This window comes from Phyllosticta capitalensis (genome assembly GCF_038381095.1).
Source record: "Phyllosticta capitalensis strain CBS 128856 chromosome Unknown BKA78scaffold_8, whole genome shotgun sequence".
Taxonomy (NCBI): Eukaryota; Fungi; Ascomycota; class Dothideomycetes; order Botryosphaeriales; family Phyllostictaceae; genus Phyllosticta; species Phyllosticta capitalensis.
The window spans coordinates 1,226,872-1,251,627 of record NW_027117446.1 but is presented as its reverse complement, the minus strand read 5'-3'; the positions used below and the strand labels follow the sequence as shown (position 1 = coordinate 1,251,627).

At 56.9% G+C, this 24,756-nt stretch overlaps 7 protein-coding genes across 7 annotated transcripts; 4 read left to right on the top strand and 3 right to left on the bottom strand.

The window, feature by feature from the left end:
* The first annotated feature begins 892 nt into the window (after positions 1-892).
* On the top strand, positions 893-3,983 carry BKA78DRAFT_345613 (CDC45 family). Its single transcript, XM_066890497.1, has 2 exons — positions 893-1,937; positions 1,982-3,983. Exons 1-2 carry the CDS (start codon positions 1,188-1,190, stop codon positions 3,779-3,781), a joined length of 2,550 nt encoding a protein of 849 aa, XP_066742005.1. The 5' UTR covers positions 893-1,187; the 3' UTR covers positions 3,782-3,983.
* Positions 3,984-5,201: 1,218 nt separating this feature from the next.
* BKA78DRAFT_337867 (MFS transporter) lies at positions 5,202-7,062 on the top strand (the record flags this gene model as incomplete). The annotated part of the gene is made up of 4 exons (XM_066890255.1): positions 5,202-5,397; positions 5,525-6,005; positions 6,106-6,252; positions 6,308-7,062. The coding sequence occupies 4 exons, from the start codon at positions 5,202-5,204 to the stop codon at positions 6,918-6,920; spliced, it is 1,437 nt and encodes a 478-aa protein (XP_066742004.1). The 3' UTR covers positions 6,921-7,062.
* A 7,609-nt stretch (positions 7,063-14,671) lies between these two features.
* On the bottom strand, positions 14,672-17,585 carry BKA78DRAFT_176901 (uncharacterized protein). The gene has a single exon (XM_066883351.1). It carries the CDS (start codon positions 17,408-17,410, stop codon positions 14,738-14,740), a length of 2,673 nt encoding a protein of 890 aa, XP_066742003.1. The 5' UTR covers positions 17,411-17,585; the 3' UTR covers positions 14,672-14,737.
* Positions 17,585-18,410, bottom strand: BKA78DRAFT_176887 (uncharacterized protein). Its single transcript, XM_066883350.1, has one exon. It carries the CDS (start codon positions 18,210-18,212, stop codon positions 17,760-17,762), a length of 453 nt encoding a protein of 150 aa, XP_066742002.1. The 5' UTR covers positions 18,213-18,410; the 3' UTR covers positions 17,585-17,759.
* Positions 18,411-19,636: 1,226 nt separating this feature from the next.
* On the bottom strand, positions 19,637-20,504 carry BKA78DRAFT_177088 (uncharacterized protein). The gene has a single exon (XM_066883352.1). It carries the CDS (start codon positions 20,396-20,398, stop codon positions 19,916-19,918), a length of 483 nt encoding a protein of 160 aa, XP_066742001.1. The 5' UTR covers positions 20,399-20,504; the 3' UTR covers positions 19,637-19,915.
* Positions 20,505-20,610: 106 nt separating this feature from the next.
* BKA78DRAFT_254151 (uncharacterized protein) lies at positions 20,611-21,728 on the top strand (the record flags this gene model as incomplete). The annotated part of the gene is made up of 2 exons (XM_066884875.1): positions 20,611-21,037; positions 21,088-21,728. The coding sequence occupies 2 exons, from the start codon at positions 20,611-20,613 to the stop codon at positions 21,726-21,728; spliced, it is 1,068 nt and encodes a 355-aa protein (XP_066742000.1).
* Positions 21,729-22,034: 306 nt separating this feature from the next.
* On the top strand, positions 22,035-24,602 carry BKA78DRAFT_270608 (P-loop containing nucleoside triphosphate hydrolase protein). Its single transcript, XM_066885515.1, has 2 exons — positions 22,035-22,557; positions 22,605-24,602. The coding sequence occupies exons 1-2, from the start codon at positions 22,211-22,213 to the stop codon at positions 24,328-24,330; spliced, it is 2,073 nt and encodes a 690-aa protein (XP_066741999.1). The 5' UTR covers positions 22,035-22,210; the 3' UTR covers positions 24,331-24,602.
* The last annotated feature ends 154 nt before the right edge of the window (positions 24,603-24,756 follow it).

Here is a 24,756-nt window from a genome sequence, read left to right as displayed (position 1 = left end):
AAAGAGAAAGTGGCATCAAGAGACTTGAGAAATTATATTGTTTCAAAGCAAGGGAGATGCAGGAAACCAGGGCAACAGTATTAAATAAGAAAAGACTACCTTGACAGAAAATCCCCAGGAAAAGCAAGAGCTCGGCCGAGCGTGTGGGTTGATCATTATTGTTTCTGTTTCCATTGCATGCGGACTGGGGGCCTCGATGGTTCGGGAAGGGTGGACTGCCCAGGTCCGCTCCGTGTGGCTCACGGTAGCTGACGGCACCGACCGGGCAAGACAGCCCGGGGAGCACGCCTGCTCTCAGCCTTCAGTAGTAACGATAAGACGGCCATGCCCCTCTGCTCTTTGTCCTCTCGGCGCCTCCAATTAGTTGCGATGGGTGCGGCCCCCGATCCACGCTCTGAGTAGAGCAGGCCGTAGAGCTCGGTCTCGTTGTGCGCGAGATCCGGATGCCTCGAACGTCAGTTACCGTGGCTGGCCGTGGTACATCCCTGGAAAACAGACTGACGGCGCCTATTGGTGAGTAGCGAGGGGCTGAGGCGTAGACTACATGTACATGTCAGAGTGCTCGTGGTCCTACGCATCATCGCATGTGGCCCGTCGCGACTTGTGCAATCACCGTACGAGCCCAAAGCCACGGTGGGTCAAGTACAGCACTCATCGGGTCGAAGCCAGACTGCGCATCCCGAATTGCAGTTGAGACCGAAGACGTGGTTGACGCAATGCCTGGTCGATAGCGCAGGTGGAGAAAGGGATGATGGGGTGTTGTTGAGAACCTGAAGAGCATGTCATCTTGAAGCTGGTTGGATGCTGCGTTTTGGGTTCGCGCCGCGGCGGCTGGCTGGCTCGCGTCGCGTGGGCAGAACCCGAACCTCTGCCAACCACTACCTACCACTCCCACCAACAACATCGCGCTTCGTCTCTCACCACCTCTCCCGCACCCGACGCTCTTCCTTCGTGTGTACTTTCTCAAGCGTTCTCGACACGACTACCTCGCCCACATTGATTTTCCGACTTGCACATGTCACCGCCCGACTTGAAGCCCCTCGCCAAAATCAGACGCGTCCAGTAGCGCGTCTAAAGAACAGCCTCGTGGACGACCCTCGCACTGTATACCCACTCATAGCGCCTTCATTCACTTGTTAGGCTGCACCGACGCGTCGGCCTTGGAGTAATCTACGCCGAGGACCACCATGTACCTCCCGAGATCGCTCATTGCACATCTCTATACGCATCTTTTGCACAGCACGCATCCGCTTTCCTCGCCCGCCCTCCTGCTCGTCTCCCTCGAGCCCGACGCGCTATGTGCCTGTCGAATCCTCACGGCGCTTCTGAAACGCGACTACATTCCCCACAAGATTCAGCCCATCTCTGGCTACAATGACCTTGCTCGTGCTGGCCAAGAGCTGGTGCGGCCAATGCGCACCACAGACGGAGGCAGTGGTGGCGTAGTCATTTGCTTGGGTGTCGGCGGGCTTGTCGATCTCGAAAGTCTGCTCGGTCTCGAAGAAGAGGCTAGTGGCGCCAATTATGGCGGGGTCGAGATTTGGCTCATGGACGCCAGGCGGCCGTGGAACTTGAGCAATGTGTTTGGAGGGAGGGGCGATTCTCTCTCCGGAGAAGACGAGCTGCCCACGCGTATTCCTGGCTTGGACCGCGGGAGGATATCAAGAATGTACAAGCCTGGGAAGGGCGGTATAGTCGTATTTGACGACGGTGACGTGGACGAAGAGATGGAGCGAGAAAGAGAGGCGTACTGTGCTCTCGAGCAAATGCCCGAGCTGGGTGACGACGACCTCGAAGATGAGGAGAGTGATCAGGACGAAGGCCCCGAAGACGAGGTACCAACTTCTGGACAGGCTGGACGGAAACGCAAGGCATGGGATGACGAAGAGGAGACGGAGGACGAGGGTCGTCCGGCACAGAGGCGAAGAAGCAACTCAGTATGCCACCAATTATGTTGTCCTGAAAATGCTAACCGTTGCAGTCTTCACCCATTCCATCCTCTCCAACTCGACCTCCCCGGCGCGGGTTGGCCATCTTGGGACACTCTTCTGATTTTTCGCGCTCCGATTCAATAGCACGTTCGTCTCCACCACTCCAGATCGAGAGACAGCCCTCTGCCAAGACGCTTCGTCGCCGTCTCCTCAAACTTCGAGCTCAGCACAACAAGGTTCTGGAAAAGTACTACTCCCTGGGAACATCCTATTCTGAACCCATTTCATCCATCGTGTACAGCCTCGCATCTGAGCTCGGACGGGAAGATAACGACCTTCTCTGGCAAGCCATTGTCGGAGTCAGCAGTCTAGAACTCTATGGCAGAACCCCAACCGGACTCGGCCTCACGTCCTCTCAAAAAGGCTGGCATGGCTCACGGGGTGACCAAATCAGAGCATTGCTCCAAGATGAAGTCCGCCGTCTGAATCCCGTAGACCTCAAGGACATTACTAGAGAAGCAAATCTAGGCGAATCTGGGGGCGTCATTCCCACACACGCAAGATCGCCCACTGACAATTCCATTCGACTATCGCCAGAACCTCGATTTTTACTGATACGACATTGGAGTCTTTACGACAGCATGCTACATTCCCCTTACCTAGGCGCAAAGCTGCACATCTGGACAGACAATGGACGGCGGCGATTACACAAGATGCTCGCAAAAATGGGCGTGAGCCTCTCCCAGTGCAGACAAAACTACACCCACATGGACATGGACCTGAAGCGCGACCTGCGGCAGAAGCTTTTGCACTTTGCGCCAGTATATGGTATGGATGGCCTGGTTCCAGGTGCAACAAACAGAGGAGCGGGCAAAGAAGGATGGGGGTTCGTCAGGTGCTGGGGCTGGAAAGCATGTCTCTCGGCAATTGACGTTGCTGTGGTTTTGGGCGCGATTCTCGAGGTCGGATCCGCCATCAACAACAGTCTCTCCGCTCCCGGCAGCTCCTCTCCGCCTCTACCACCGACGCCCAAATCTCTCGACTCACAAAGCAATCAAAATGACCCGCCCAAAACCGACGAGGAGGCTATTCAAGATGCCGTAACGTCAAGATTTTGGCTCGCATATGACGCGCTCACTTCGCCAAACTTGCTCACGCAGCACGTTCCCATTGCGCAGAATCTGCACCGCGCCATCCTGCGCACTGGCACAGCCCTCATTGCAAAACAACAGCTGCGCCACTTGCGAGCCTTTCGAATGACGATCGTCAAGGACGGCCCTGACGTTCCCCTCTTTGTACACCCAGGTGCGCTAGTCAAGCTGGCATTGTGGCTGCAGGAGGCTGTGCAAGAGATGGAGGGCAAAAGGGGAAAGAGCAGTGGCAGTGAGCTTGTGATAGCTGGCTTGGACGAGCCAAGAGGCGTCTACGTCGTCGTCGGCTTGGGAGGAGGGGGCACGACTGTGCAGAGCAAAGAAAAAGAAAAGAGAAGAGCAGAGAAGCTGAAGCAAAAGCAAGAAAAGCGCGAGGCTCGACGGCTCGAAAAGGCGGAGCGCAAGCAACGCGAAATAGAGCGTCGGCTGGCAAACGGCGAAGATGTGGATGAGGACGAGGAAGACATTGAGACAGAGGAAGAAGACAGCAGTGAGAGTGAGAGTGAAGAAGAAGGGGAAGAGGTTGACCAGCGAAAAGGGGCAAAGCGCAACCGCTTTGGCATCGCCTTTCAGGAAGTCATTGAAGAGACTGGCGCGCGCGTCAAGGTGGACAGTTTCGACCACTGCGTCGTCGAAGTGCGGAAAGAGGACCTGAGCGGTTTCTTGGAGCAGCTGAGCCTAAAGGCCATTGTTGGATAGGCCAAGACGCGGAAGGGGGGTCTACAAGAGGCTCGATCATGACAAGGCATGGCCAAGACTTTGGTGTTAGGGGGTTTCTGGGTGAGTTTTCAGCACTTTAACGCTTATACCATCATATGGCTAGGGGCATGTGGCATCTGCATTCCACTGTGGAGAGTAGTTAGGCGCAGACAGGTGGCATATGAATCCCTATTTCTCCCGCGTTTGGCGCATGAGTTTGTGGCGGTAAAGGCGACGCGACCCTTAGCAGCTAAACCCGAGGTAGGCAAAACGGCCAACGGCCTGACGGCGCGAAGGATCATTTGCAAGGCATGATTGACGGCAGGAATGACAACGGCTCGCGTGCTGCAGCTCAAGCTCCCCAGGATGGCCAGCGCCCTTGGCTGCGCTAAACTGCACGCCACCCGCGACTTTACTACACGCATCTCTTGATTGGACGCTTGGGTAGGTTATTGCTGCTAACCCAGCCATCTACTGACGAGCGGAGCGTCACATCGTTCTCCAAGGCCCGCTCGCTACATGGCAATCATGTCTCTGGCAGTCGAAGGAGCTGGCGAGCCTCCAGTCCATGATCGACCCCCCGTCCCTATTCCCGTGGCTAACGACACACCGGTCTGGTCGAATCGAGTTCAGTTCCTATACGAAATGGAGATCAGATGTGCCCCTCTTTCTGCAAATGACGCCAGACCATCTCGCCAAGGCAGACCGGTGGGAAAGCTCGACGTACATGCGCCGCAGCGGCAGAGCAAAACGGACGGAGCCAAGCGAATAAACACGCCCAGCAAAAAGAAGAGCAGAAGAGAGAGCACCGCCCACTCGCACGCAGTTCGAGGTTTGCTCGGCCAGAACGCACCCAGCGACCACAGTAGTGCATGCATGTAATGCACTGCCTCGCTTCTCTTGGTGGTGCCTCTCTCTTCCCCTTCTTACTATCTTCGAGCCACCCCTCTTATCCGCCCACTTGGGCGAGACGGTGCCTCTTCGACAAGACGCCAGGCGTGCGCCAGAGGCCTTGGCTTGTCCCGCGTGGTTTGAAACTTTTATATTGACGTCGCCAGCGCCCCTGTCTTTGGGAGGAAAGAGGGACATCAGACAAGACCGCACCCGCTGCACAACCATGACTTCCAACACTTCGATACAACCGGCAGAGATGCAAGAAAAGACAGACACAGACGCGACGACGGGGTCGAAGGACCACCTGACGCAAATCACGAGCGTGGCGTCGACGACGCCATCATCGACCACCACAAAACCACCCCTCAGCAAAGAAGGCGACCTGGACAGCAGCACCGCCCTCGCGTCATTACCAACCACCAGCAACAACTCCTCCTCAGACGACGACGACGGCGGCGGCGACGAAGCCCTCGCCTTCCTGACCAACCACCCGCGGCGGCGCGAGATCTTCGCCGAGGCGCGCGCCATGCTCGAGGACGACGCGACGCGCGCGGCCCTGGTGCGCAAGATTGACTGGAACATTGCGCCGCTGCTGTGCTGCGTCTACTTCCTGCAGTTTCTGGACAAGAACACCATTAGCTACACCAGCGTCATGGGCATGCGCCAGGATACCCACATGAAGGGCCAGCAGTACAATGACATTAGCATGCTGTTTTATGCGAGTAAGTCTGCCTGATTTGCGAGTGCTTTGAATTTTGCCCCCTGATTCGCCCCCCCCCCCCCCCCCCCCTTTCTGCCGTGTTGGGGGGTGCTTTGGGCTTTTGCATTCCGATGCTGAATGCGACGCAGGCTACCTCGTCTTCGAATTCCCGACGCAGTACCTCGCGCAGCGGCTCAACCGGGTCAGCCTGTACATGGGCATCAACATCATGCTGTGGGGGACGGTGCTGGCGTGCCACGCGGCGGCGACGTCGTTCGGCGCGCTCGCGGTGCTGCGCACGCTGCTGGGCGTCTTCGAGGCGTGCGTGCCGCCGCTGCTGGTCCTCATCGTCGCCATGTGGTACCGCAAGGAGGAGCAAGGGCGGCGCATCTCGTGGTTCTACGTCTGCAACAGCGTCACCAAGATCTTTGGCGGCCTGGTCGCGTACGGCATCAGCTACGTGCAGGGCGCGCTGGCGACGTGGCGGATTTTCTTCCTGGCGATTGGGCTGGCGACGGTGGCGACGGGCTGGGCTGTGGCGGTTTGGATGCCCGATAGCCCGGTGCAGGCGCGCAGGTTCAGGGATGCGGAGAAGGTGGCTGTCTTGCTGAGGATTAGGGATAACCAGAGGTACGTTGTGGACTAACTTGGCTACCCCTGCCCCCCCTTTCGAATTTACCCCCTGACGAATCTGGAGAATTACTGTGCTAATGCGACGATGGCGTGGCAGCGGGACGCAAAACAAACATCTCAAGAAAGACCAGGTCCGCGAGGCCTTTACCGACGTGCGAGTGTGGCTCATTTGTCTGAGCATGATGCTAATCGCGATTCCCAACGGCGGCATCGCAAACTTCAACAACATCCTGCTGACGACCTTGTAAGCACAAGTCTCCATACATGACTCCCTCACACCGCACTAACCGTCCCAACAGCGGCTACACCCCGCGACAAGCGCTGCTGCTCGACGCGCCCGTCGGCCTGCTCAGCGGCATCTTCATCCTGACGCTGGGCCACCTCTCGGACAAACTCAACGACCGCAGCACCATCAGCATCCTGTGCCTGCTGCCCACCATCGCGGCGGGCTTCCTCATGTTTTTCCTCGTCGACCCACAAACCGGCCACCCGCTCTCCAAGCCGCTCCTCCTGCTCGCCTCGCTCCTCTCAGGGAGCTACAACGCGTCCTTCATGGTGCTGCTAGCGTGGAGCGCGAGCAACATCGGCGGGCACAGCAAGAAAGTCACGGTGAATGCGCTGGCGCTGGTTTGTCTGTCGCTCGGCAGCATGCTGGGCACGCAGACGTTCCGCGCGTCCCAGAAGCCCATCTATCAGGCTGGCAAGCTGAGCATTGTTGTTTGTTTGCTGGCTGATTGCGTCGTGCTGTGCGTCCTGCGCTGGTGCAACGCGCGCCTGAACCGCCGCAACGAGAAGGTCCGCAGGGAGTTGGGCGTTGTGGAGGGAGGCGTGCAGGAGAGGAGGGAGGTCGAGAGGGTCGCGTGGTCGGATTTGGGCGATAGGCAGAATGTTTTCTTTAGGTATACCAAGTAGCGAGGGGGAAGGGGAAGGGGGCGAACCTGCACGCAGAAGGCAAGGCGCGAGGCTGGCAAGATGTTTTGGCGTTTCTGGCAGATATTGACTGGTCGGTTGGATTGGTGCTTTTGTGGTTGGTCGGTCGGTTTCCATGGCTGGGTTTGGCGCGCACGCGTTTCTGGTTGTTGTTGCTGCTTCTCCGTTCCGTACCGGGGGGGGGGGGGGGGGGGGCATGGATGGGGGGCATGGGCTGGCACATTACAACAAATGGGCCACAGGAAAGGGGGAAGGAAATAAAGGGATAAGATGGGTTCATCTTTGAAGTTCGAGAGACGATCCAATCAATCAATATCGATTTATTCTGGGTACCGCGTCTCCCACCGTCGTCTCTTTTCCGTCGTCTTGCTTGGACTTTTGAACGAGGCCGAAGGAGCTTTGTTTGCCCCCGTTTGGCCTGCCTGCCGCCTCTCATATATGTATGTACTCCGGCCGCAGCCCATTATTTGGCAGGGAATTCGATCCCGCACTCCTTTGCTCAATCCCTCTGACAGGTCAAATTTCGCAATTGGCAATATCCAAATTGGGTCACCGCAAAAGATGACGTCTCGTCCCATTCATGCTACTCAAGTGCGCTGGACACAGCACATGTCGACTCAAAGTTCGAAAAAACACCTTCATCCACCAAAGTAGATACTCGACCCACTCAGCCAGTAGTCAACCCAGAAACCCAGCCACGCGCCCCATCACAACACACATGCACAAAACAAACCGTTGCACAAAATTCAAAGAATAAAAGACTCGACTCAGGTTCAATTCAACAGCTGTGCAATGCAATGCCTAGGAACGTACCCAACGCAACCAGCGCAAAGCTATGCCATACCTTGTCCGCCTCCTTCGCTTCAGCCTACCGCCTACCATCCTTCCACCATCCACCGCTCAAAAATGATTGATGAGAGCACATGCTCGCTCGCTCGCTTGCCCAATGCCTTCGTACAGGGAAAAGGGAGAAGAAAAAAGAAGAAGAAAACGAGAAACGAGAAAAGAGAAAAGAGAAGGCCGCCATATCCATCGGCCGTCCGTCCGTGCATCCGTGCATCCATGCCATTCTTCGTGTCGATCGTAGGTAGGTAGGTAGGGTAAAAGAGGTGGTGTTTGTGTCTTGTGTGTACAACAGGGGTGAGAGATGTATAGGTGAGGGGAGAAAGAAATGAGGGGCGTGAATGAGGAGAGGGTTGTGAGGCGCCGTTTCGAAGGACGCACGACGACTCGATCAAATCGATCGCGCGTCTACTCCTCCTTGGCAGCCTCAGTCGCCTCCTCCTTGACGTCCTTCACATCCTCCTTCTTGGCCTCCAGCTCCAACTTGGCAAGCTTTTCCTCGAGCGACTTCTTCTGGCCCTCGACCTCCTTGATCTGCTCCTCCTTCTGCTTCAAGACGGCCTCAATGGCGCCGACAGCCTCCTCAACCTCCTTGATCTTCTGCTCCGACGCATCGGCCTTGGTCTCCGCAGAGACCTTGGCGGATTCGGCGGCAGCCAGCTGCTCGGCGGCGGCGCTCTTCTCCTTTTGAGCGGCCTCAAGCTGGGCCTCGAGGCTCTCCGAGGAGGCCTTGGCAGCGGCGGTGGCCTCCTCGGCCTCACGGGCACGGGACTCGGCGCTAGCCTGCGCAGCGATGGCCTCGTCGAGCTTCTCCTGTGCCTGCTTGGACTCGGAACGAGCGGATTCGAGCTCACCAGCCAGGGTCGACTTCTCGGCCGTGATGGACTCAAGTTCGGACTTCAGGCTAGGCAGCTGCTCGAGCTGGCTCTGTGCGTCCTTGATTTGTTCCTCCAGTTGCTCCTTTGCCGACTCGGCAGCGGTAGCACGCTCCTCAGCAGCCGAAAGCTTCTCCTGGGTCTGAGCAGCCTCCTTGAGCTGTTCCTCGAGCTTCGAGACAGTCTCCTTGGTAGAGCTGTGCTCAGTGGAGATATCCTCGAGCTCCTTCTTTGTCTGAGCGTGTGCCGACTCGAGCTCGCCCTTGCTGGTGTTGTGGGACTCGATTTCCGCGGTCAGGGAGCTGACCTGAGCCTCGACCTCCGCCTTCGAGGCCGCGTGCTGCTCAATAGCCTTGTTGAGCTCCTCAACCTTGGATTCCAGCTCCGACTTGCCGGTGGTGTGCGTCTCAATCTCCTGGGTCAGCTCGGCAACCTTGGCCTCGATTTCCGACTTGCTGGCGGTGTGGTGCTCGATGGAGCTGTTCAGCTCCGTGATCTTCGATTCCAATTCGCTCTTGGACGAGATGTGAGATTCAATCTCAGCCGTGAGGGCAGCAACCTTGCTGTCGAGCTCCTGCTTGCTGGCAGCGTGCTCCTCAACAGAGGCGTTGAGCTCAGAAATCTTTTGCTCCAGCTCGCTCTTTGCCGAAGAGGTGGTCTCGATCTCAGCAGTGAGCGTAGCAACCTGGTTTTCGAGAGACGAAGCCTTGCTCTCCAACTCGGACGCCTTGCCCTCTGCGGCTTCCTTGGCCGAAGAGATAGTCTGGTTCTCAGAAGTAAGGGCAGCGATCTGAGATTCGAGGGACGACACCTTGCTCTCCAACTCGTTGGCCTTTTCTTCAGACGCCGAGGCCTTGCTCTCAGCAGCGTCCTTCGACGACTCCAGCTCGGTGACCTTGGCCAAAGCAGCGTCCCTCTCGGCCTCCAGCTCGTTTACCTTCGCCAATGCAGCATCCCGAGAAGCTTCGAGCTCAGAGACCTTGCTCTCCAGTTCCGATGCCCTGGCGACGGCAGACTCCTTCGCGGACTCAGCCTCGGCAATCCTGCCCTCGATTTCGGCAAACTTGCTGGCAGAAGCCTCCTTCTCTTGATCCAATTGAGCCTTCAGAGCATCAATCTCCTGCTGGGTAGACTCGTGGGCAGAGAGGGTTTGGCCGTGGGCAGACTTCTCGCTCTCGATGGCTGCGACAAGCGAGGAAACCTCGACGCTCTTACCGGCGAGCTCGCTCTGTACTCTCTCCAGCTCAGCCTGCTTTTCAGCAAGACCCCTCTCCGCCTCATCGAGCTTCAACCTCAGCTCCTCAAGCTCCTTGGCCGTCTCCTCAATCTTTGACTGTGCCTCAGCAAGGGCGGCCGAGGAGGTCTGCTTCTCAGCCTCGTGAGACGCAAGCTGTTGCTCAAAGTTGATCTTTTCCTGTTGCAGATCGCTTTCGAGGGTAGCAATCTTTGTGCGGAGTTCCTCAGCAGCATTCTGGGCTTCCGTGAGGGCGGCGGCAGCGTGCTCAGAGGCCTGCTGGTGGTTGGTCGAGTTGGACTCGATTTCGGTCTTCGCGTTGCTGAGGTCTGCCTCCAGAGACTTGAGCTGTTCCTCGAGCTGAGAAGAGGCAGTAGCAGCCTCCTCTTGCAGGCGCTTGGACTCGGCTTGCAGGGCGTCGTGCTTGGCCGCGTGTTCAGCCGCCTCGGTGCGGGCCGCAGACAGGTCGCATTGGGCAGCTGCGAGCTCGGTGGAGATGGACGAGATCTTCTCCTCCAGCTCAGCCTTGATGGCGTCCTTTGCGGCGTTGGCCTCCTCGACAGCCTTGGCGGACTGATCCCGGAGGGAGGCAAGCTCCAACTCAATTTCCGACCTCCTAGATTCGGAAGCGGTGTGCTTCGCCGAAACCTCCTCGATATCAGCCTTCAGCTTCTCGATTTGCGCATCGAGCTCCGTCTTGAGAGACTCGGACGAGTACTTGGTGGCGTCGTGGTCGCGGATCAGGGCAGTGATTTTGGCTTCGTGCTCATGTTGAATGGCATCCTGGTTAGGGTTAGCAAAAATACAGTTCACAACGGTACAAGAATAGCCTCACCAGCTTAGCATTGTACTCCTTCTCGAGGCCGTCCTGGACACTATCCCTCTCGGCCTTGCGAGCATCGGTAATCTGCTGTACGACAACGCTGACCATGTGCTCCTCCAGAGCATTCTTTTGCTGAAGCAGCGCCGCCTCCTTGATCTTGTAGTCGGCAGCCAGCTCCTCTGCGCGGTTCTGCAGGGTCGAGACCTCGGCATCGCGGGAGCTCAGAGCCGCGTTGGTCTCGTCGAGCTTCTTCTGCAGCTGCTGGAGCTTGTTTTCGAGGTCCTGCTCGGGGGTCAGGGAATCCTTGCGGGCGTGGTCCTCGGCAGCCACGGCCGGCTCTTCCGCCTTGCCTCCGAAAAAGTAGCGGAACATGTTGCGTTTGGAGTGTTCGCGCGGAGCGTTGGCTGGACGGGATTCTGGAGCAGGAGGTGCAGGCTTGGGCTTGTGCTGGTCGGCGCTTTGTACCCTCTTGAGTAGACTAGAGGGTGTGCGGGTCAAATGGACTTTGGAGCGTGTGGACTGGGAGTCTCGAGCAGAGCTTTGTGAAGCGGGAGCTCTGGGAGGGCTTGGCCGGGTAGTCGGCAAAGGTTCCTTTGGTGGTCGGGAGGCAGCTCCGTCGGTCTGGCTCAATAGCACTTCGGCTTCGTGTTCAAGCTCGTAACCAACCGAGTTGATTGTACTGAGGGCAGCTCTACTCCCACGGCGTTTGCGAGGAGGAGGGGCGGTGGGTTTGGGAGAGGAATCGACAGGTGAGGAGAAGCCTATCGAATCGGAGAGGGACTTTTTGGAGGGAGAGGGCTCTCGCGAGGCAGCGGACGGATGGACGTCTCTGTCGTGTGACGGCAACAAAGGTAAACAAGATGGACTGGCGGCCTAATAGGCGGCGAGGATAAGGGCAGGGAAGGGAGAGGGGAAAGAGTATGTAGGTAGGTGATTGAAAAAATCTGCGGAGGATGTAGGTGAAAGAGGTGTTTGGCAAAGGTTGCTTACTCGGTGCTGCGCCGGCTTTTCCACAGGCTCGTCATTGCGTCTTGTGCGGGTCTCCGAGGGTCCAAGCTCCTATGCTGGTGGTTCGTTGGACGGGATCGACTTTTTTTTTTTTGTGAAAGCTGCTGGTACTATCTGTAGGTTCTGTATAACAACAACAGCTACGGCATTTAAACAGACAGCGCCGGCATCAGCCATTTTGCAGCTGCAACCGCCATCGGGCTGCATGGTTGACTGCCTTCCCTCTGGCTGGTGGTGTTGGAACTGGAAACTGCCAACCAGCGGGGGCTCGTGCTGCGGCTCCAATCAAGGCCGGCCACGAGGGATCCACGCCGAACAGCTCATCGACTCCATGTCGACTTGATGTTTTCTCATTCATCATCCGTCGCTGATATCAGTGAATATGACGAGAGACGTCGTCGACTGAGAAACCTGGATGAACCCTGGGCGCCCCGTTGGGTAGCGCAAACGGCAGAGCCGCGAAGAAACGGGCAAGCCACAATATCAGTTTGCCCATTCAACTTCTCACCACTTCTGATAATGCCAAAACCCAACCAACGACAGCAGCCCATTGTTTGCCAGGTGGAGGGCGGAAGCGCTCGTGCGCCGATGCGGTGTGCTCTCGTCCATGTCGTTCAAATGCAGCTTGTCGCTCCGTCGTGGCACGGCTCGCTTGCCATGTTGCTGGAGAGACATTTTATTGACCACAGAAAGCCACTTTGTGCACACGTCAATTATGACTGTTCAACCCACCCGCCTGTCACTGTCCGCGCGTGGTGTTCGTGTGTGACGCCAAGCAATATGTACCAACCATCGACGGGCGACGCGACGCGACACGGCCAGACGTCCGCGACAGGGTCTCTTGGTATTGCTGTCACAGTCGTCAGTCAGCCACCACTCAGTCGAATAATCTCCCTTCCGCATCCACCTTCTCGCCATCACCGTTAGGTCCTTGTCCTCCGTCTCTTGCCTCAACCCACCGCGCCGCGCTGCCCCTCGGCCAGGATAGCCACGACAGCCCAAACCTACCTTCTCGAGGGCCATGATGCGACATCGAGCTCCTCTTCACCCAAGAAAACCACGACATTGCGCAATTCCGTCCGTCCGTGCGCCCGCCCCAGCCCAGCAGGCCAAAGCAGCAAACCCAGCAACAACAAAAACCCAAATAACGTGCGGCCCCCAAGCCAGTCAGTCTGGCTAGACCCCGACTCCCCCAGATTGCGGCGGGCGCAACCAACTCTGTTTAATGGCCGGCCGGCCCAGGTACCGCGTTCGAGGCCAAAAACAGGATAGGCATCCTCAGGCCAATTTCAATGTCTGTAGCGTCGCCTTGCCGCCCGCCTGCGACCCAACATCCTTGTTCGCCTACCTGTACCCTGTCGCGCGCGCGTTCCTGGCCGAGGCCTCGCGCTGCGCTGCGCTGCGCCTGGGATGATGCGCGTTGCGGGACTTGGTGTTTTTGCCCCCCGTGGTAAGCCGTTGGTTGGTTGGCTGCTTGATTCGAATTCGAATACTCCAACTTGGTAGGTCCTGCCGGCCGGCCTGGTGCGTAGGTAATGCTGCGTAATGCGTGCGCAAGTAGGTTGGTCTGTACTTACCTACCGGCAAGCAGCAGTCATTGTGCGAGGACGTAGGTTGCGCGCGTCGCCGCCTTCGCGCAAAGGCTGGCTGCTCGTACTGAAGTCGCTAAGGTGTTGTACGAGGGAGGAGTCGGGTGTCCCCTCTCGTTCGCTCGCTCGCTCGCTGTCCGTGCCGTTCCTGGCTAGCCAGCCTGAGCCAGCCATTAGTGTCACGCTAGCAGTCTGGCAACCTGGAATTTCCTCCCTTCCCCAATGCGGCCTCGGCCTACTCCTCAACCCCCAGCCCCCCGGCTAGCGTGTCGTGGGTACACACGCGACGCGGGAAGGCGCGTGGGGGCGCGGATGGGGGATGCGGGTTCGGATGGGCTACCTCGCTACCTACGCTAGCACGAGAGCAGGGGAACGAGGGAGCTGTGAGATGTGCAGGTAGGAGTAGGGATGCACGCAACTTGAGACTCGGGAATGGAGCGGGAATGGTGTCGACGCATTGCAATGACGCTGCCAGTGACGAGACGAGCGGCACGGCCTTCACATGTTGCTCGCGGCCTGTTTGGGAAAGTCGAGAGCGAGGAGGGCATTCTCGGCAGGCGATCGAAGGCCAATGGCGGAACGGGGGGTGGGTGTCAACGAGCCCGGAGCAATGGTGAGCAGTACGACAAAGCCTCCAAGACCTCTACTCAGGTTGATTGTGATGGAAGAAATGGCAACAAACCACATGTTGCGACGTTGATACGTACGTAGATTACATATTTACTGCCCTCCACCACCACTCTCCCGCACAAACCACCCCGTAGTAGGCGTCGCGCCTCTCGTTCTTGTGGTATCTCGTTAAAGGAAAGAGCCACACAAGGGGGGCGCGAACAGACAGAATTTGAAGAAGAAAGGACCCAAGAAAATGCGCCAACAAATGCATCAACTCCACAAACAAAAACCTTGAGAGCTCAAAGAACAAGACAAAGGAGGGTATAAAGTGAGTACTGAGCAATAGAATGGACGAACCGAAATGAAGGGAAGTTGGATAGGAAGACATGTTTTTGGAAGGAAAGACGCACTGGAGTTCTAATACTGAGACCCAGGTGGCTGGGTCCAGAGATGTAGGTAGACACTTGAATGCTGTGGGTATGCAAGTAGGTGCGCTTGTTTTGCATGATGATGATGGGCGAGGAAGGAGCGGCGTCGGCGGCTTCCCCGCCTTCTCTGAGATGGAAATAGGAAGGAAGGAGACAATAGAAAAAAGAGAAAAGCCGGCCGGACCCAAAGTGAGCAGGAATTGGGGGTGGTTGGAGTTTCAGTCGACATGCCGTCCAGTCAAGAAATGCAGATAGACCCCCTTTTTTGGGTCATGGTGTCTCCAAACCCCATGACGATCGAATTATCCCGCCCCCGCCTCTTCCAACGTGCTGCAAAGTCCCATGGCATGCAGCTGCATGACAGAGGCCAGGCATGATGATGGTAGCTCAAAACTCGTTCCTCACCGTCAGCCGTCTCTTGCCATTGCCGCCGTTCCCACCAGCCCCCGCCGTCGTCGTCGGCCCCGGCCCCATACCCAGCCCCCCTTGGCCCCCTGCCGCGCCGCCGAGCAACCCCTCGCTGCCCATGCTGCCGCTGCCGCTCTCCTCTGCAATGTTCCCGAGCCCCGTGGCCCCACCGCTCATCATCATTCCCATGCCGACGTCCATGTCGTCGTCGCCGCTGTCCGGATCGTGCACGTGCGGCACGTACTGGACGCTCTGGGGCGAGCCGCTGTCGTCGGGCTCGACGCCCGCGCTCGGGACCTGCAGCCGCGAGCCGTACCGCGGGAGGCTGGCCGAGCCGTGCTGCTGCTGCTGCAGCGCCGTGCGCGAGGCGCCGAAGCCGGTCGACGGCGAGCCCGCGCTGGTGCCGTCCGACGAGGGCCAGCCGCCAACGCGCGACGTGCTGCTGATGTTGGCGTCGCTTCCGTGCGCCCCGAAGATGCCGCTGCTGCCCATGGCCCCCAGCACCTCGCCGGCCCACGTGTCGCCGCTCTCCAGCCGCGTGTCGAGCGCGCTGATTCCGCTCATCGACTCGCTGGTGTGCGGCGTGGGTTTGGGAGATGGCGGGTGGTACAGCTCGGGTTGGAGGAAGGTGTAGTTGCCGGTGCGCGAGTACGGGTATGTTGGATATGGATTCGGATAGGGTGACGAGGCGCCCGCTCCCCCGCGTGCAGCTGTAGGGTTTGAGCCGGGACCCGCGGTTGTGAGACCGAAAGGTGCGGTGGGAGAGGGAAGAGTTCGAGCTGGCGCAGATGGACCGCCGGTTCCTGGAGGCCAAGGCGAAGTGGACGAGCCGGTGCCCGTGGCGGTCCCACCTTGTTGTGTGAAGGGCGAGACTGAGGTTAAGGCGGAGAAAGGAGTTGCGGTGCTACGGGGGACAGAAATCGGTGTTGGATCAGTGTATGAGAGTGGGGATCGCGTCGACGGCGAGATTGACATCGAGGAATGCGGGGAGCCCATAGGCGAGGAACCTGAGCCCCGCTGGGCGTGGGAGTAGGGGAAGGGCCTAGGTTGAGAAAATGATATGGGATTGCGGGTTGGAGAGAGGCGCTGTTGCAGTCTTCGGTAAAACGGCTCGTCGTCTTCGTTTTGGCTCTGTTGGTCAAGCGCCATTGGCGATGTCCCCGAAATTTCCGGTGGTGAGTGAAGCGCTTGGGGAGGAGTAGAAAGATCCGGGGGTGGTAATAGAGGGGACGTCGACTTCTGCGTTTCCGTGTGCTGGGGCATTGCGGGAGAGGGCATCGAATTGGCTTCGCCGGCCGCAATGTCAATTTCATCCCACAGACTTGTGGACGACTGAGGCACCCTGGCCGGAGCACCGCCGCTTCGTTCCATTGACTCCAGGTTTGGCGCCGACACAGAGCCTCTTCCATTTGACGGGACAAGTCCAAAACCACTCGCGGCCAAACCCTTTGCCAGCTTCAGAGGCTGCTCTGGTCGTAATTTTGGCTTCTTTTGACGTAGGGCTCGCCTCTCATTTCTCAACCTCTCCACAGCCTGCGCAGCGGAAACGCTCGCTCCCGCTTCTGCTATTCCCACGCCCCGCAAAGAGCTGTCGGAACTCGGTGGTTCAGATCGCGGCAATTGGCCCTGTGAGACCATGTAACTCCGACGGCTGGTGGAGCTGTTTTCGCCGCTTGAGCCCAAGCCCTCGGTGCCGATTGGTGGCGGGACGGGAGGATCGTAGAGGAATGCAACTTCGGGGTACACTTGCTTCTGTGCAAGGAGCTTGCGCTTAGATGCGTGCCTTCGGAACAGGAGGAGAACGACAACGGCACAGATGAGGACGGCGGAAGAAGTACTGGCGGCGATCGCAGCAATTTGGTTTCCAGATAACGAGGAGTCCGAAGGAGCAGATGAAGCAGTGCCATTTGTTGGCGCGGCTTGAGAAGAGGTCGGTAAAGTGGAAGACGTCGGAGACGAAGTTGTGGAAGAGTTGGTGGTGCTCGATGATAGCGTTGAGCTAAAGGAACTCGAACGAAAACTGCGTTCAGGTGTCGGTATGGGAACTCCACTTGGCCATGCCGTCACTCCCAATGGAACTGTATTTGTGGCAGGTGATCCATTGGGTAATCGGCCACTGTGTATTTGCTCCAAGCCTCCGTCCCCGCATCCGTATATTTTTGGGTCGTAGCAAGACTCGCCGCAGGGGACAAGACGCTTCCCATTCAAAACAGGGCAAAGCACATGATTGGCGTAGCAAGTGTATTGCGAAGGAACAAAGGGTATCGATCCGCAAAGATAGACATCCGAGTCGTTGGGGTCGAAGGTAGATGCGGGTCTTGGTGTCGTAACCGTTGATGATGGCGCGGGGACCGAGGAAGGTCTCGAGGGGGTCGCAGGAGCTATAACAGGAGGCGTGTTGGCCGGATTACCAAAAGTCAAGGTCTCTGTATCTGATGTTGGTTGTCCAGGTGGCGGCGTTACAGTTTGGACCCCAGGGAAAGGTGGAAATCCGGGAGAAAACGGCGGAAACCCAGTGTTTGGCAACTCTGACACGTTTGGATCTGGAGGGAAGTTGAAGTGGTTCCAGAATGGTGAGTCAGGAGAACCCCTTTGCCGTTCAGAGGCGTCCGCAGGATCGATTGGATTATCTGGCAGCTGTCGGTGAGCCATCTGCGCTCACGAACCCCCCGACGCGCCAGCGACGCTATTATCGCCTTCAGAATGCAGTCCAAGCACTCGACGTTCTCGTGTTGAAGCGTCCAGGTGTTGACGAGGAAAGCGATTGGAAAAATGTACGCGGACGTATCGAATGGAAAAACTTTGGACAGTTTGTCTACAGTTGAGGTTGCGAAGTGCCATCTGAATCAAGCGTGGCCGAGGGTGGAGGAATCCTAGCGAGGGCGATATTTTCAGTCCCAATGAATGAGACTATCAGTTGCGAAAGATTACGAACGAGTGAACCTCCGCTAGTGGCGCATGTCCAGAGGTCGAATGCCGTATAGGGACGATGACCAAATGTTTACTCGGGAGAGGATGGATATGGTGTAGGCTTAGCGATTGGGAAGGTCTGAAAGAAGGTCAGATCGGCGGCTGAATTCAAGCTCAGGTCCTCATTTGCTTCCCCGGATAGATCAATGAACAGGACTAGGAGCGACCACAACCAGAAGCTGGCGGGTATACTTACTAGCTGCGCAAAGGCGCGCTTGGACGGAACCGTGATTTCAGAGACGAAGACTTTTACAACGTGGAAGAAGTGTGGTACATTGTCTCCCCGGTCCACAACTCCACCTACGCCAAGAAGGTTCTTGAAAGAGATAGACGCGACATCTTTCAAAAAGGGGTCAACGGTGGCGGGGATGGAATGGGAATTTGAGAAGGGCACAAAAAAGGGCAGCCTCGGCGGGGATATCCCAGGGGACGCGCAAGGCAAAGAGACCCTAGACAGGTTGGCCTGTTGGCGCAAAAGGTTCATGTCATGTTGGTAGATCTGTAATTAGCTGGGGCAAAGTCAGCTCACAGGCTGGGCCCCCATGTCCCACGAGGAGCTCTAGCTAGCTGTATCCCAGACGGGAGCTAGCCATGACTGGCGCTGCACCATCTCAAAATAGCAGACAGCAAGCTGTGCGCCTTGTTCAGATGAGTGAGCCTCAGCAGACGTCGTCCCTGTCAACGATGCGGCTGTGAGTCTGGTGCTTACGGCAGAACCCGCACAGCCTCTCCTCAAGCGATCCGTTTAGAAGTCGCCGCTCCCGTCGATCGATTTGTTTACCACTTGCAACGGCTGCTTGTGAGGCTGAGCAGGAAATTTGATGGCGACCAATGCATCAATTCACCGTCGCGAGCAAACTGCACTGCAACAGCTTTTTTGGGACCAAGATGTATGCACGAGCAGCATGCATGCGCAAGTGGAGAAGAAGGTTGTCGGCTGCTAGAGTCCAGAATGGAATCTCTCGACTCTCGACCCCATGGACCAAAGGTCGAGACCAGGATCACTGGTGTCGAGATGCGTAGTCGGATGCGCTGGAACTGTTCGGGTAAAACGAAGATTTGATGTCATGACTAATGTCAGCTCCACGACACGGCGGCGAAGCTTCTTCGACGCCCCAAACGTCCTCAACGATTGCCATTGAGAAGAGCTGCGCGTCTGCGTTGTGTCACAACGCGCCTTCTTCGAGGTGGTTGGGACTACCGACGCTGTAGGCCAGAGGTTTACCGATGCTGGATGGGTGGCCTTGCTCGAAGTTGTTGCGAGATGTGTAAGAAGTTAACCCCTCTTCATTATGAACCCGTTTTCTCACCAGCCACAGCAATGCACAATGCCAACACTTGCATGCTGCCGCAGACAGGGAGCTGTCAAGTCAAATTGCTAGCCCCTGTCGCTCTGCTGGGAAATGTCACTTGTCAAGACGTTTTTTTAGCCCAGAATGACCAAAAACACGGTCTGACAGAAACCAATTCGGCGCGACGAAAAAATTGCATGATCTTGACCCTCTGACACTGCGCTACGGCCCATCGTCCAAGATGGCGCGCCATCTTTGCATCATCACTAGGAAGGTTCAGACTTCGAATCCGGTGTATTGCCAAGATCATGGATATGCTGATGGTGCGCTGGGTTTTAGTTTATTACTAAGACCAGCTCCAACACGCCGGGCGATGCAGCGATTCGTCCTACGGCCGATCCGGCTGGGTGGCTCCGAACGTCTCTGTGGCCAGGGAAAACCTCGCAGATACGCAAATAAATTTTCTCCACGAGCAGGACGCGGACAGGTTGTGGATGGCTCCAGCTTGAGCGTCCGATGCAGACGGCATACTAAACGGCCATGCTTCCGACCCACATGTGAGTGCGTCGTCAGTGCACTGGTTGAGAAAGCATGTGGCCTGATGACAGTTGAGATTTTCTTCCCTCAGGATGAGCAATGTTTGCCGGCTTTGGCTGATTCGTGTCAGTGCGATGCTCTATAGGGACGACGTAAAGCCGCACAGTGGCTTCATTCCCAGACCTGTTTTGGGGTAGTTAATTGTCGCCGACTGACGCGAATTTCACCACTACAGAAGGGATTCTGGTAGAGTACGGACCAGTGCAATTTGCCTCCACCCTCTTCTCGGACGGAACAAGCGCCGCTAGCCAATTTGTTGACCTCTACGTAGTGGAAACGGCTACTCAACGTGGGTGGCTCAGATCGCGCCTTCGCCCACAGCAGAGCGCTCACACGAGGCGCCGGGAGGATGCGATGGCGAGCGTCGAGCGTCGAGTAGCGCAGAGTGTAAACGGCAGGCTTTTACGTTTTCTGTGCCGGCGACCGGCCGAAGGAAGAGGGGAAGCACGTCGCTGCAACTGGATCGCGGTGGACTCGAGTACGAGAAGGCTGGGCGGCAACACGATGTTGTTGCGATGATAGCGATGAAGTAGGTGAGAGGAGGAGCAAAAAATGTGACGACGCAAGCGGTGGTCTGGTGCTCTTGTTGTTTTTCACATGCCATTCGAAGGGCGGCCAGGAATGACGTCGCCAAGGGCCGGCGCAGGCACTGGACGCAGCCGACGCAGCCAACCGGAAGCAGCATCGCGGCACAGGTCCACGCCGGCGACTTGACGACGAGCATTCGCCTTCTTCGATTAGGAACTCTGCCGTGCTGCAGCGCCCTCTCTGCCCGGCTCATGCAAGACTGCGACGTGCTGGGGGACTCAAGCACCTACAGACCACGGATCAGTTGCCACTGTGCCGCCCTCAACAATTGGGATTCGGGCTGCCATGCCATCACATGCTCGCCAGCCATCCTGATAAGCTGCCGCGCCGACCCCGGATTTTCTTTTGCTGCTCTTGATACCGTCCGTCCAGCACCTGAGTAGTGTCGTCGTTGTCTTGACTTCGATGGCGTCGCCGTCTAGCCACAGGTGCCGTCCAGCCAAACAGCCGCTTCAGCAGGACGACGCGCCTTCGACCGTTTACGCCATCCTGCCTGCTCTGATCCAGAGCCGCATACCTCGACTGCGTTCGCTGCGTCGCACAGTCAGCAATTTCCGCAACAGCACGCCCGCACAACCAAGACAGTCGTTGCCGTACACGTGCGGCCCGGATGCTTCCGCTTCGCAGACGCCCCCTCCACGCTATACCTCCAGACCCTCGAGTGCGACCAGGCGACGGGGATCAGGCGTCTCTGACAGCGGTTCTGTGCAGACGTTGTCAGATGATGCACTGATAGATGAAAGGCCCTCATCCTCGTCCAGCGCAACGCCGCTGCCCGTTTATCGCGCCTTCGAGATGCAAAGCGGCATCAACTGGAAATATGCGAATCAAGGTACGCTTCCCCGTGATTAATTGTCGACGCTGCTAAAGCCAGACAACGAGTAGGACTTAGCCTCCTCACGACCGCTTTGCAAGAACAGTCGACGCTCGGCGCTCTGGACCATAGCGCCCCTTCGTTTAGTCGCCAGCTTTACCTGCACGCCTTGACATATCTCTTGAAAGGCCTGCCGTCCGATTTGAGCGCAGATGAAAAGCTGTCCATCGAGACAGCACTTCCGCCGGACACAATCAAAGTCGTCCATGTGGATGCCGCGAATGGGCAGCTTGTCTGCTCCGACAGTCAACGAACCGCCGTGCATGCGCGCAACCCACCTCCGGAGCCATCCTGGTTGCATCGAATGCTTGCGGCCAGCATCGTCCAATTGTTCCTCTTCCTACACCTCTTGCTGCCCTATGTCAAACTCTTCCTCAGCCAAGCATACCAATATGAGCGGGAGCACAGGATATCGGAGCGGCTGTTCGCCTCGTCAATTCAGACTGTTGATGAGCTTGGTCGGCGCAGTATCAGGGTTACGAACGCCATCTGTCAGATGAATGATGGCAAAGTCGGTCAGGCGCTCAATGATTTGACGCTTTGGTGGCTCAGGGCCGTGACGGGAGGAATTCATGAGGGCGTAAGCGAGGGCTTTTTGATTCTCGGAGCTAGAGAGGACGTCCGGGTTTCCAAGACGGCAAAGGCGTAACTTGTAGATGTTCAAAGAAGAGATCTTTTGAAACTGTACTGTAGTCGGGGCCGAGTATAGAAGTCAAATAATACGTGAGCCCAGTGTCAGGATACGGCCACATTCGAAAACTTCAACTGCCGGCGAGGAAGACGCGTGCGCGCGACGCGGTGAAAATTGACCGAGCGAGCATCGAAAGATGTTGCCCAGCGGAGCTCTGTCCAGATGGCGATCACGGGGTCCTCCTTACCGCCTTCCCAAGTGGGTATAGCGTGCTTGCTGTGGAGGCTAGCGGCGACTGTGCCGGCTGCTGCCAGAAAATTATCTGTAGTCTCGCCTCCATCCACTCCATCGCCCAAGCCAACGTCTCGTCAGAGGAGAGATTTTGTTTCCCTTCACCATCCTGGACTGCGTCTCTACTTCTGTCCTCACCCATTGTTGATCGGCCTGGCGATTCAATCGGTTTCTGTCATCCCGCGCCTCTTTGGGCGCTATCTATCAACATGCTCGCATCTTTGAGAAGATGCCCTACCTCCCTTCCTCGCGCATTCGCCGCTGGTCGCGTGGCCGCACGCAGCACCGCGTTCGTCAATCTCACCACGCGAACTTCGACTCGACCCTCGTTGCCGCATCGCGCATTCCATTCGGCTCCCCGTCTCTCTCAAGTTCAGGCTGCTGCCGCCGCTCAACCCAATGTGCAGACGCAACGCATCACCAAATTTGAGGATCTTGCCACGCATGGCCTCGTCCACCCAAACATCATCAGGGCTGTTACGGAGGACATGAAGCTGGAAACAATGACCGAGGTCCAAAGCGCCACGATTAACCAGGCACTGCGGGGCGACGACGTGTGAGTTTGCACCTGAATTCCATCTCATCATTTGCTGACCCGAGCAGAATTGCCCAAGCAAGGACCGGAACTGGCAAGACTTTGGGTTTCTTGCTCCCAACGCTTCAGGCCATCCTCAACAAGAACCCAGAGCTTGAGAACCATTCTGTTGCCAGAGGAAATACTTATGGTCGGAACAACCAGCTCAACGTTCGTGGCATCATAATCTCTCCAACAAGAGAGCTGGCTGAGCAAATTGCTGTCGAGGCAAAGAAAGTCGTTTATCACACTGGAATCAAAGTCCAAACGGCCGTGGGTGGAATGGGCAAGCCGCAGTCCCTCAGGAGAATCCACATGCAGGGCTGCCATCTCCTTGTCGCTACGCCCGGAAGGTTGATAGACCTTCTGACCGACCCTTCTGCAAACATCGCCGCCCCGAATCTCGACGTCTTCTGTCTTGATGAAGCTGATCGACTGCTTGAAACTGGCTTCTACGAGGACATCTTGGAGATCAAGAAGAACCTTCCTCCTCAGAGCCAGAAAGACCGCCAGACCCTTATGTTTTCCGCCACAATCCCCAAGACAGTCAAGACTATGGTTCGCTCGCTTCTCAAACCCGACTTTCATTTTGTGCAGACCATTCGCGCCGACGAGGCGCCCACGCACATGAGGGTTCCACAAAAGGTCGTCGAGGCATCCAGCTACAAGAATGTGATTCTGTCCTTGGTCGAGCTTATCCAGCGAGAGGTCCAGAATTCAACGCCCGAGCGTCCATTCAAGGCCATGATTTTCATGAACACTACCAAGCAAGTGCCTTTATTTGCGGACGTTCTCAGCAATCTTCAGATGATGACCACTAGTTCCCCGGAATTCAAGCGTCTGCACGTTGGCCAGATTCAATCCGGCATGGATCAGCGACAACGCACCAGGGCTGCGGATGACTTCAGGCACTGCAAAACAGGCATCCTGGTTTCATCAGACGTCACCGCTCGTGGAATGGACTTTCCCAACGTAACCCATGTCATTCAATTTGGTACTCCGAGGTCCAGAGATGACTATGTCCACCGGATTGGTCGCACTGGACGCGCCGGGAAGGAGGGACAAGCCTGGCTTTTGATTCCCCAGTTCGACAGTAACGAGGCTCTCGACAAATTGGGAGAATTTCCAATCAAGCTGGATACTAGCTTAAAGACCCCCACCGAAGACTTGCGCAATCCAAGCCCGGAAACTTCGGAGCTCCTGACCATTGTCAGCAATGCTTTCAAGCAAGTAGACCTATGGGTCAAGAAGGACGCTTACCGGATCATGGTTACGAGCAATGTCCAAGGTAAAAGGCCAGCTACAAAACAGAAAGTGGTCAACGAAGTCAACGACGCGGCCATGGCCGTCATGGGCCTCCATGAACTGCCAGGCTTTTCACAGAGGGCGATCACGGCTGGTGGTCTGGGCAGTTTGAATGGCATTACCGCCGAAACCCCTCGGCAAGGATTTGGTTCATCAGATGGTGCGCGTGGAGGGTTTGGATCCGGTGAATCTCGTGGAGGTTTTGGATCCGGTGGATCTCGTGGAGGTTTTGGATCCGGTGAATCTCGTGGAGGTTTCGGATCCGGTGGATTTCGAGGAGGTTTCGGATCCAGTGATCGTTCTAGATCGGGAGGCGGCTTCGGATCTCGAGGCGGTTTTGGATCCAGCGATCGTTCTGGGTCCGGGGGTGGCTTCGGATCTCGAGGCGGCTTTGGCTCTTCAGATCGCCGTGGTGGCTTCGGCTCTGGCGCGCGTCGTGGATTTAACTGATCGAAACGGCGTCGAAAATGAAGGTATGAGTCTCCCTTGGGGGAAGGCGTTTGGGGATTTAAAAACGGCTGTTTTGAAGAACTGGGACGCCTCTTGTGCGATGAGTTTGCCACAGGCGATGGATCTTGTTCAGATGGGCACATTCCTGACACATGGAGGGCTGCTCAGGGGAACATGTCGAAAGATGGCGTTCGGATGGTCTGGAAGGATGCCCTCTGGGCTTGTACTGATTCCACTTTGCCTCTCCTGTATACGCCTTTTTTTTTTTTTTTCTCTGTAGTTATAGGTAGACGGCCTGCCATATCTCCAATCCTCCAAATTCACAAATCAATCAAGGAATCCGACTCTGTTTACGCTTGTAGGCATGACACAATCTCGATACTGGCAAACGAATTGCTCTTTTAATTCACTCATCATACTACCTGA